The 11,391-nt window shown below is 52.3% G+C and overlaps 1 protein-coding gene across 1 annotated transcript in view; it reads left to right on the forward strand.

Moving 5' to 3' along the window:
- Positions 1-1,175: 1,175 nt before the first annotated feature.
- The window catches only part of MEGF6 (multiple EGF like domains 6), a 40,733-nt gene continuing 30,517 nt past the window's right edge, over positions 1,176-11,391 (forward strand). The window contains exons 1-2 of the mRNA XM_065696789.1: positions 1,176-1,497; positions 8,911-9,033. Of these exons, the coding sequence (XP_065552861.1) occupies positions 1,347-1,497; positions 8,911-9,033 (274 nt within the window). The 5' untranslated portion in view covers positions 1,176-1,346. The remainder of the gene's footprint in view (positions 1,498-8,910; positions 9,034-11,391) is intronic.

Genomic DNA, 11,391 nt, shown 5'->3' on the forward strand with positions numbered 1-11,391 from the left:
CCTCTGGCATTTCCCCTCCTCCTGCCCCTATTCCGCCCTGTCTCCTCTCTGATGCTTTTGGTAAACTCAAATCAGAAGCATGTGAGCTGTTGCAGTGGGTGGGTGTTATAAAGATGAGCTGAGGAGATCCCTGAGATGTTAGCAAGTTGCTCGTGCTTGGAGCACTCTGCAAAGGGGACTCATAACCAGAGTGTACCTCCCTCTGGAAGCCACTGCAGCGGTAGACATTGTTTAGTGGTGGACTTGGCAGTCCTGGAGTAAAGGTTGGACTTGATGATCTTCAAGGTTTTTTCCAACCTGGTTGATTCTATAATAGCCTTAAATTGTTATTTTCCTCCTGGATTCAGCGTCTCTCCGTGTTTCAAAAGCTTTTCATGGAATTCTATTCATTGCAGCCTAAACCACGAGTTTTAATTTGGAATTTTACTACAGCCAAATCACCCTGCTAAAAGGTCTCCGAGTAGCAGGCCCAGCTCAGCCCTGGAAGCACATTGTTTCAGAAAGCTAAAGAGAGCTTTTGAGCTGGTCCCTGGAAAATCCAATGAGCCATTTGTGCTTCTTGTTTAATGAAAAGGGTAAAATAAAGTTCTAGGCTCCAGCTCCCAGGAAAAGGTGATATTATGGGTTTCATTGGAGGGGCTGTTCCTCCTTTGGGCTTAAATTTGGTGATGGATTTGATGATTTCATGATTTGAAGAACAGCCCAGTGAAGGTTTTTCTGCTGCGGCAGTTTCATTGCTTGGGGAGGTGTGATCCTTACCAGGGCACTGGCCGAGCATCAGTACCCGGGGAAAAGCAGTGATTTGCTGTAAAACGCCGTCCCCGCTGCCGCTCCAGGTAAAGGCGGCTCACGAGGGGTTCCCGTGGGATTCTGTGCTGGCTCCTCACCCGATCTCGTTTCCCGGCCAAGGGCTCTGCCGGAGGCTCTAGGGCCGGCCGGGCAGACGCTGCCCTCCGGCAGGTCACGGTGAGCGCCGGGACCGGCACCGAAACCGCTGCCCCGCTCCGCCCGCCCCGACGCTGTCCCCGGCATTCAGCTCCCGGTGCCCAGCAGTGTCCGGGCCCGGGATCCGGGAAGCGCCCCCCCCACTCTGCCGCTGGTCCCCGCAGCCGCCCCCGGGGCCGCCCGTCAGCACAACCCGCCCCGTCGCCGGCATCGCTCCGCCCGCGGGGCCCCTCCCGAGGGCTCGGCCGGGTTTGGCTTCACCTGCGGGGCGGGGGTAGGGGCGGCGCGGCCGGGGTAGAGCCGCTCCTCCGGCATCCCCGCGCCCTCCTCCGCCGCCTCCTCCCGTCCCGCCGCGGCGAGAGCGGTGCCGGGCTGCGGGAGCCGGGGCGCGCCGCCGAGCCATGGGGCTCTGGGTGATGCTGTGGTGCGCGGCCGCCCTGGGCGGCATCCCCGGGGCCGGCGGCGATCACTACCACTACCTCTGGAGGAGCTGCTACCCCTGCTACGCGGGGCGGGCGGGCTACGGAGCCGGCAGATCCCCGCCTCGGCCAGGTACGGAGCAGGGCAGAGGGATGCGGGAGGTGGGGGGGCAGAGGGATGCGGGAGGTGGGGGGCAGAGGGATGCGGGAGGTGGGGGGCAGAGGGATGCGGGAGGTGGGGGGGCAGAGGGATGCGGGAGGTGGGGGGCAGAGGGATGCGGGAGGTGAGGGGCAGAGGGATGCGGGAGGTGGGGGGCAGAGAAACAGAGAGGTTGGAGGGAGAAGGGGGTGATCTGCTGCGCTGCTTGGACCTGTATCTGAACCACCGCTTAGCACTATCACAGGCAGGATGGTCGTTCGGAGAGGTTGCTCCGGGAAAAGAAACTGGAGTTTCTTTCCATCGGTTGCTGTGCAGCAATCTGGCTTGGTTAAGAGTAGCTACTGTGAGCTACAAACTCATGCATGTTGTTAGGGTATGTGGATTAGGATTTTACTCAGTTCCAAAAGATCTCATCCTGGTTTGGGACAGTAAATGAAATATAATACTCTTTTATCATGAAAAATAAGATGCTGGCACAGGGTGCCCAGAGCAGCTGTGTCTGCCCCATCCCTGGCAGTGCTCAAGGCCAGGTTGGACACAGGGGGTTGGGTTTGGGACTCTAGGAGTCTAAAAAGAGTCTGCCTTTCCCCCTGCAAGACTGGGTTTGTGCTGTGTGAGTGCTGCACTGCAGTCCTGCAGAGGACAGAGCATTGCTTATTGCTGGTTTAGGTGTACAGGGAATCCTCTCCAGCAGTAACTGGTGTCAGGAGCTGGGGAGCGAAGGGACGAGAGCTGGTCGAGCCATGTCTTGTAGTGACTTCTCTGTGCAGAAATGGTCCCACTGACCAGGGGCTGCTAGAAACAAACCCCCAGCAGAGGCATCCCAAGGCTGTCATGGTGTGGGCAGTGCTTGGCCAGCCCGAGCTTCCCCTGGAGCAGGTGGAGGGATGCAGTCGCTCAGCTCCTGTTGCTGCTTCCCAATAGGAGAATGTTCCCGTGCACTGACTGATGTGTGAAGGTGATGGGGCTGCTGAGCGAGGTGTAAGCTCTGCGAGCACACACATACCTGCCCCTGCCTCCTCGTGTTCCGCTGGCTCAGTGTCGGGGAACGTTTGTGGTTTCCTGAAGATTTAGGAAATAGTGGAGAATTTGTGACATTTGCTAAAGACTTTGTATGCTTGTGAGTAATGTAGACATCGAGGAATGCATTATTTCATCATGAGATAATCCTAATAAATAAATGCCCCAAGCAGTCAGTTATAAAAGTGATATTGATGTCTTTAAGCCAGGCCTTCAGAAAAGGGGTGAGTTGCTGGTTTGTTATTTATAGATCAGATGTTTCTCTTGAACTCAGATTGCATGTGCCGTCTCCATCCAACTCCATTAGCTCATATGCCTGTTGCAGGACAAGCTCCTGAGACCCAGCTCAGGATGTTGTGTTGCTCATCCCAAACTTGATATTTACGGTGGATTTGGCTGATGGTTTTTTCTTTGCTGTTCGAGCTTCTCTTCAAGAGGTAGTAGCAGACACTCTCTCCATCGTATGACTTTTACAGCACCATGTGCTGGTTTACTGGGAGAGAATTCCCTTTTGCCAGGCCCCTGGCTTCTACACAGCCGTGTTTCAGCAAAGCAAGCACAAGAGACTGCTCTGTGTGTGTTTCCTTGGCAGTTTTATTGTATGGATGGAGAAGGAAAGGCTGGTGTGTGTAACAGCGGTGTGCACTTCACTGAGGCCTCGAGTGCCTTAAAATGCCTTCTGTGTACAAGCAGGGCCCTGTTGGGTCCTTGGCTAGCTTGGAGTGGCCAATTGCAGTGCTGTGCACTATGTCCTCCCACAGCTCACCTTTACAGGGGAGATCATTGTGCTCTGCTGGGGACTTGCATTAAGTTGTCACAGTCATGGAGACCTAGTACCTAGTACTAATCATAGACTCCAAGACTGGTTTGTGTTGGAAGGGACATTGAAGCTCATCCAGTTCCAACCGCTTCCATGGGCAGGGACACCTTCCACTACAGCAGCTTGCTCCAAGCCCTGTCTAACCTGGCCTTGAACACTTCTAGGGATTAGGGTTATTCTCTCTCCGGTCCTCTAAAGCATGTCAGGAGCCAGGATAGAGCATAGCTGGTACATCCCAGTGTGTATGTTAGTGGGGTCAGCCCCCACGGCATGGCACAGGGACCACAGCGACGTGCCTCTGACCATGCACATCTGATCAAAACAGCAGCCTGCCCAGGGAAGGGGGTGGTTTGAGTGGGTGAGCGCAGGCTGCCTGCCTGTCGGTGCGTGCACCCCTGCTCTGCGCTGTGTAATCCCTGGGCAATTATCAGCACCATCCAGAGCCAGAGCCGTGAGCAGAAAGGAGCTGGGCAACTCCCAGCCACTGCGCTTCAAGGCAGGGAAAGGTGAGCTGAGGACAAAGCAAGTGACTGAGGCAGAACAGCTCCTTGATACACTTTGCCTTCGTTGGATTGTTATAGACCAATGCATCTGTTCCTGAAGTGCCTTTGGAAGCAAGGGAAAGCTATGGGCATCGCCTGTTTGGCTAGGAGGGACTGCCCCTGGAAGGGATGCCAGCCAGAATCACTCTGTGGAGCTCCTAATCTAGATCGGTTTCTCATCTGGTACACTGAACTCCTACTGGTGGAGGCTCTGGCCACCCAGCATCCTGCTCCTTGTCTCCTTCCAGCCTCTTTACTTAAAACTGCTGAATTGGCTTCAACAAACTGGTACTGGAAAGATAAAGTCACGAAGTCCCACACATGCTCGGTTTGATGGATTTCAATTAACCTTTTCCCTGCAGCCCTGCTCTGTAATCCAGGCTAATTGCTGCAGGGATTACAGCCTGGTACTGCTGTTTGGCCAGATAGAGTAGACCTGAGCTATCTACTGCCTGTGCTTCCAGCTGGGATCCGTCTCCCCCTCCTCAGCCCTTCAGGGGAGATAAACTGCCTCTGTACCAAACATTTAGTAATTTGCAGGGCTGCTGTTGCCACTTTCTTTCCTCTGACCCGGAGCTCTTGTCAGAGATAAATCACTGTATTGCTTCTCGAAGGACCCATGCATGGTCAGGGAGTGCCCTTAACCAGAGTCATCTCCTCCCACCCGCCTCCCTTTTGTTCTTGTGTTCATCTTCCCTACATTCGATCACAGCATTACCCTTGTTGGTCCACGTAGATGGTGCTTGAGGTCCGATGGATTGTTTCTGTTAGGGATGAGGCTGATGAGAGCATCAGCCATTCGTCGGGTGAGCCCGTGGCCTTGTGGATGAGGACCCGAACTCCGGGTTCCTTAAGCAGCAGGGAAGTTTCCCTACCCCATAAGCCGATTCCCACAGCCAGGCTCTTGCTATGTTTGGTTTTCATGTCTGCCCCGGTGGGCTTTGGCAAGTGTCCTCTGCCCTACCCGTGCTGGCGGAGCATCCCAGCACGTGGCCTTGGTGTGCTCCGTCCTGGCGAGGCTCCGGTTGCTCAGTGTCAGGCAGCCTCCTCTGCAGCACAGCCTGTATGCTTCTCATCTTCCTCCTTTGGTGTGTTAATTCCAAACAGACTTTGTCAGCTCTCCAATAGGAAAAACAACCTCGGCGTGCCCCAAACCGCATCTCGCAGCGCAGCACGTAGGGTTTCAGGTCTTTGTGCTGCCAAGACGTGCACCGAGGGCAATGTGACCTTTTGCAGTGATGATCCTGCTGCTTTGTGGTTCATGTTCCTGGGTGAATCATTCCCTGGTGAGCTCTGGGGCAGGTTGGAGATGCTGCTGCTGCGGGTGACCAGTGGACCTGCACCCTCACTGCTCCGGGACAATGTGCTGGGAATGGTGCCTCTTCCGTCATAGATCCCAGTGGGAAATGTGGCTCTTGCCCCTTTCCTCTCTCTGTATTCCGTTGTCTGTTGGAGCAGTCCAGGGCTATGGGATGGACCCTGGTGCTTGGGCATGGCCAGGCAAGAGCTGCCCAGAGTGTCCAATGGAGCAGGAACAATTCCATTCCCCAGCATGAGCCAGGGCAGGGCAGAAAGATCCTCTTAAATCTGGAACAGGCCCCAGCACACCATCATTGTGGCTCCTTCTTCTTAGCAGCCCATAACTCCACAGTCTGGGGACCGAAAGCAGCCGGTCCCCACCAGGAATCACAGACTTTCCTTAGAGCATCCTTCCAGGAGGTGCCTCTTCTCTCTGTGTACTTCTACTGGAGTTTGAATTTGCTTGGGCAAAATTTGTGCCATTTCCAAAGGTATAAACCAAAGGGATGACGCCGCTGCTCTGCTGCCAGGGGTGCAGAGGGTGGGAGGTTTCATTTTGCTCACACCATCGTGTAGTGTACGACAAAGATCCGTGTGTTGCTGCAGAAGGTGATAAGCGAGGCTCCAGAAGGGAAAATGGGATGTGGTGGGTGACTGGGCGATGGTGATGGGTGTTTCTATGGCTGGGGGGTGAGGAAGGCTCAGTCGCTTTCCCAGGGCAAGGTGGGTTGGAGACAGCCCTCTGCGATTACAGAGATTTAGAGGGTGAAAAGTACAAAGGGGGAAGAAGAGACGTTTAGACAAGAGATGTGTAATTACCGAGTATGAGTAATGGGGTGAAAAAAAGAAGTTTACTCAACACATCACTAACTTTTTTTGGACAGTAAATTCTCCACGGTTTCAGAGTAGGGCTGAAATGAAGCAATGGAACAGCCATAGAAATTCAAACCAAAAAACTTCATACAAAATCTTCCCAAACCCCACTTTTCCTGTTTTTAAGCGAAATAGAGCCAATTTTGTGTATTAGAGCTAGTTCTGCCCATAGAGATGTTGGGAAAACCCAAAAGCCACAATATCTGTTGTTCTGTGGGTGGCTGGGCATAGGGCTGGCTGCGCTTCTACCATGCAGGCTGGAGAGCTGTTGGAGGAAGAACCTAGGAGGATGGATGCTCTGGCATCACTCCTGATGAGTTGCTGCCCTGCTGCGCATCAGGGAGGGCATCAGGGGCTCCAGGGCTCTGTAGCATGCGAACCGTGTGCAGCCCTTGCAAAGGAGAATGATTTAATTAGAGCTGGGCTGCTCTGACAGGCATCTCAGACTCATGCCACAGCATTCTTTCCCCCCCTGGAAAGCTGGTTTGGATTTGCGTTGCTCTTTGCAGAGCATCACTTGAAGCTTATGTTTCACCTCAAAAATCTGCTCATTTTCCCTTCTTTCAAAATGAAGCGTCTTGGAAGAAAACAGGAAGAAAATACCAAAACCTTCTGAAATGCCCAGAGGAGGAATCTACAGCCCAGGGAATGAGCAAAGGCACTACAGAGATTGTTCTTTTCTGCTGGGTTAATGAAGACTTCAGCTCCAAGGGAGAGCTCTGGAGGAGGACCCTTGTGCAGCAGGGCGTCTGAAGTTGGCATTGTGGGTGTGGGGGGCATTGCCAGGACAGAAAGGACCATTTTCATGTGCTCTGATCCTTAGGGGGTTTTTTAAGCAGCAAGAAGCCTTCAAATGAGAAGTATCCTGAGAAGCAGTCATTTTCTATCATTACTGTGCAGCAAAGACAGAGTCAAGCAACTCCTTTCCCACTTTGCCTCCCTTTTCATCCCTGACCCAGTTTCTTTGCTTGCTGCTGGCTGGTTTAGTTGGCAATTAACCTGATGAATGTAAAACTAATAGAACTAATGTAGAATTTACACACTGGCTTCAGCCAAGGTCGTGTTTCTCCTTCTCCTGTGGTTTTGATGGGCTTTTCCTCCCCTGTGAGAGCTGCCATCCGGTCGGAGCAGGCGATGCTGGGCGAGGAGGGTGAGGCCCGAGCAGGTTTTTGCTCCACTGGCTTGCAAAGACACAGCCGGGAGCAACACCCTGCTGTGATTCATTGAGGAAACGTTTCTTTATCTTCTTAGTAACAGTCATTGATGAAACGGTGCTGGTTCAGCGCTCAGCTTGGCTCTGGATCGTGATCCAGCTTCGCTGTGCCAGCGGGAAATAGTTGTGCGTGCTGAAGATGTCTTCACAGCGTGCATGGGAAGGATAAAACCCCGAACTCCTGAAGTGTTTTTTCCATGGAAAAGGGCTTTGCTGGCTGGGGTTATTGCTGGCAGCGTGAACGTGATCCCTATCCCCATCTGACCGGAGAGCTTACATCCTTTACAGTCTGGAAGGTAGTGCACAGGTATATGTGTGCACCCCCGCTCAAACAGCAGGAATTAAGGAGCTGTGCAGCTGTAGCCACAAACATCCCTGTTATTTCTAATTGTAGCCCTGTGAAGGACTCTTTTGTCTTAGAAACTTGCAGTTGCCTTGGACAATCTTCTGATATGCATCTTAGTTAGCACCGTGTAACTGGGAGCTCCAAACGTTCCTACACTTCTCAGTGCTGGAAGATGCTCCCAGCACTTAAAGGCAATTGAAGGTCTGGGAAAGAGGAATGAATCTCGCTCTCTGTAACGCGCTGCTGGATTCGAAGCTTTGATAACAAAATACAGCAGGAGTTTTTACCAATTGGGCCAGTTCCCATTTGAGCCCTTGTGGGATTGCTCAGCACTTGGCAGAAGCTTTTCCTGGCTCAGAGAAAGGGATGTTTCTGCCCCCCCCTTTTCTTGGGGGGCTGTGGTTTTACCAATCGAAATGACAGTGGCTGGATATCTTGCTGCAGGGATGGCTGCCTCAGTTTCCCCAGGCTTGAGCCACAGTCAGAATCTCCCCCTTTGTATTTGGGGTCCAGTTGGACTTCATCAGAAGTATTGTCTGAATTATGAGCAAACCCATTGTAATGACTTTCTCCAGGCATTAAGGGGTTTTCTTTCTCATCTCCAGTGTCTCACAGCAGTTCTGAGCACAGGATGCTCATACCTGATACCCCTCTGTGCTGCATTTCTGCAGCGGATCAGGGCTGTTCCAGAGGCATAAAAGGTGTGAAATGTGCTAAATGCTTTGCCATGTATCGAGATGAGAAGTGAGACAGCAAAACCTCTTGCCTTTGGCACCTGGCTGAGCTCTGGAAGCTTCTGTGCTGCAGGAGGATGAGTGTGGCTGGGCAGGGTGAGAACCTCTGCTGCTCCGCATCCCTCCCCTCACCTCACTCTGTATCGTTGGGTGCTTGCTCCCACCAAATGTTTGGTTTACTCCTCATGTAATAAGCAGCAAATGGGCTATCTCAGCCTGTTTTCAACACATAAAGAGTAAGGAAGTATAAACCAGTAATTAATCCAGAACCTTAGAGCAAATGGGAAAAGTGACCACTGGGAGGTGAGTGAGATGAAGGATGGTTTGTGCCATTTGACAAAGTGATGCTTTTTGGGGTCTTTTTTGTTCACTGATTGCATGCCTGTCCCTGCAATGTCTCAAATAGCTTCACTGATTGAACGTAATGAAATAGTGATCCTGGATCTGGACTCGGTCAGCAGAGGATCAATAATCCTGGCTCCACAGACCACCATGTCCACTCCCCTGAATCTTTTCCCCTCTTCCTTTTTCTTCTGCAGATGTTGATGAGTGCCAGGTCCACAATGGGGGCTGCCAGCACAGATGCGTCAACACCCTTGGATCTTACTATTGTGAATGCAAGCCAGGCTTCCGCCTGCACACGGATGGCAGGACCTGCATCGGTAAGTCACAGGTTCAGATCCCTGGAGAATCAGCAATTTTCCATAGCCCTTTTCCTACCTGTACGTGGCACTGTAGAAGAATGCTTCCATTGGCTTATCTGTTGAGATCCATCCAGTGTGCAGGGAATTGGAGATGAGGGTGATGGATTGCTTGTTCCTTTGCTTGTCAGGATCCAGGCTGTCTTCCCTAAGGTGTTTTTGTCACTGCACTCATAGTGTTTGCTGTTCTTCAGGGTGATTTTGACATCTTTGCAGTTCCTCAGTTTATCCTGGTTCAGGAGAATTAACTTCCAGTGCTCTGGGGCTTCTGGTTTTGACAGAGGGTGTATCAGGTCCAGCATCTTTAGAACAAAGAGATAATGAAAAGATGGATTATAAAACAAATGGATTATGAAAAGGTTCAAGACAGTCCCGTTGTTATCTCAGCTGTTTCCCTAGGCTCTAGATGTGATAGCCAGTGGAAATAAGCACGGCTGTGTGTGGACCATGGGATGCTGGTCATGCAGCTGTTCTGATGGTGTGTGTCCAGACACTGCAGTTGAGATGCCAGGTTTGGCTTGTGGCTGATTCCTGGGCTAATTTCTTGGAACACTGCTGTTTGCCAGCCCCAGACTGGAGGCTCAGAGGCTGGAGCCTGGATTTGCCTTCCAGCATCTGCTGCTGGTTTTATTAAAGCGCTCAATTTGACACATTTTTCCACTTTTTGAGGGATATTTTCGTACAAGTGGAAAGAATTCCCGGGCGATGCTGTTACAAAGGCCATTTGCTGCTTTGTCTCAGAATATAGTCACATGCCAGAGCTGGCTCAAAATGACTGCGTGAGGCTGGGTTGTTCCAGCTGGGAATGGTGATGTGGGCAGGGAGAAGAGCCATGGAAGGAAGCGGTACCCACTGTGCCCCTCTCAAGTGCAGTGGGACATACCTTTAAGGCGCGAGTTCACTGAGTGCCCTGTATTTTTTAACCCAAACCATTCACAGCCCACTAGCACTGAACATGTCAGCTTGCATTCATGGCCACGCGTTGCTACTGTTTGCATGTATGTGGTCTGTCATCTAATAACTGCCTCTATAATATGTAGTTCTTTCTGTGGTACATGGTGATCCTGCTGCCTCTGCCTCATAGGATAACACATGAGGGAAACTGAAATCAGGAGCGTTCTCAGCCGGGTCAGCCCCAGAAGGTGAAACTGTTCCCATAGGAAGTATTAAAGGGATCTCTATAGAGTGGAATCTCTCATTTAAAAGCCATTTCCATCCTTTTCTCTCATTCTTTAGGCTTCCCAGCTCGCGTGGCTGTGCCGTGCAGGGCACTGCTGGGCTGCTCGCACCAAGAGCCGCAAACCTGCTTTGCATTAAACTTCTGAGCAAGTATTTGCCATCATGTGCACAGGGTTGGAATTCATCTGCCAAAATGAAGGGGTCCCTGCTCATGAAACCTGATCTGCTATGGGAGTAACTGGGGCAGTTCCTGGAAGCTCTGGGGAGGGAGCTGGCAGGATCTGCTGTACCCCTGTGAGCCACAAAGAGCATGGGAAAGCCGATGCAGCGCAGGGTGGGTAGAACCCCTCTCACTACGTAATTGCCCAATGTGTTGTTCAAATAACAACAGAAGGGAGGTAAAAATCTGGCTTTCTCCCTTCAGGACTGGTGCCTTTTGTTCTTAACACGTTTGTGTGTATGTGTCTAGCAGTTGCACCTTTGCAACAGCTTTGTACTGACTTATTAAGCTGGTTGTGCCAAGGGGTGGAAGGAAACATCTTTGTCTCATAAAAGCTCAGAGCAGGGCACAGATTTGGTGGTTACTCCTCTGCCAGTGGTTTTGGCTGAGCCTTGTGCAACGGGTGCCTGTGTCTCAGAAGTGCCCCGTTTGATGCTTGTCCCATAGTGCTTTCTGCCCCTATGGATCCTATAGAACGGCGCTGGAGCCCAACCTCTGTCCTCCCTGTGTCTGCTGGCTGCAAGGCAGCGATCACATGCAGCAGCCCAGCCTGATGTGCTTTGAGACTGCACAACTCCCATGCGTGTAATGTCCGTGCCCTTGGAACAACAGAGCCTGGGCGAGGGCAGCACCTCGGCTGGTGGCAATGGGAGGCTGCCCAGGGGGTGCTCCCACCCCAGGCTCGGTCGTGGCAGCGGGATGCTCTAGCCCCTTTATCACCTTCACCAGTGCTTGGGGAGCGAGCTCATGAGCGTGCAGCCGGGGCAGGCAGCTTTCTAGGGGTGACTTTGTGGTGACCTGGAGCGTGCGCTCCCTCTCTGTGGTGCTGTCACAAGTACACGCAAGTGGTTCTTCCCTTCAGGGCTCGGGCTGCATAAATGTTTACAGTGCGGAGCCAGGGGCTTTGCTCTGCTCTCGGA

Source organism: Lathamus discolor, chromosome 16, assembly GCF_037157495.1.
Source record: "Lathamus discolor isolate bLatDis1 chromosome 16, bLatDis1.hap1, whole genome shotgun sequence".
In the NCBI taxonomy this organism is placed as follows: Eukaryota; Metazoa; Chordata; class Aves; order Psittaciformes; family Psittacidae; genus Lathamus; species Lathamus discolor.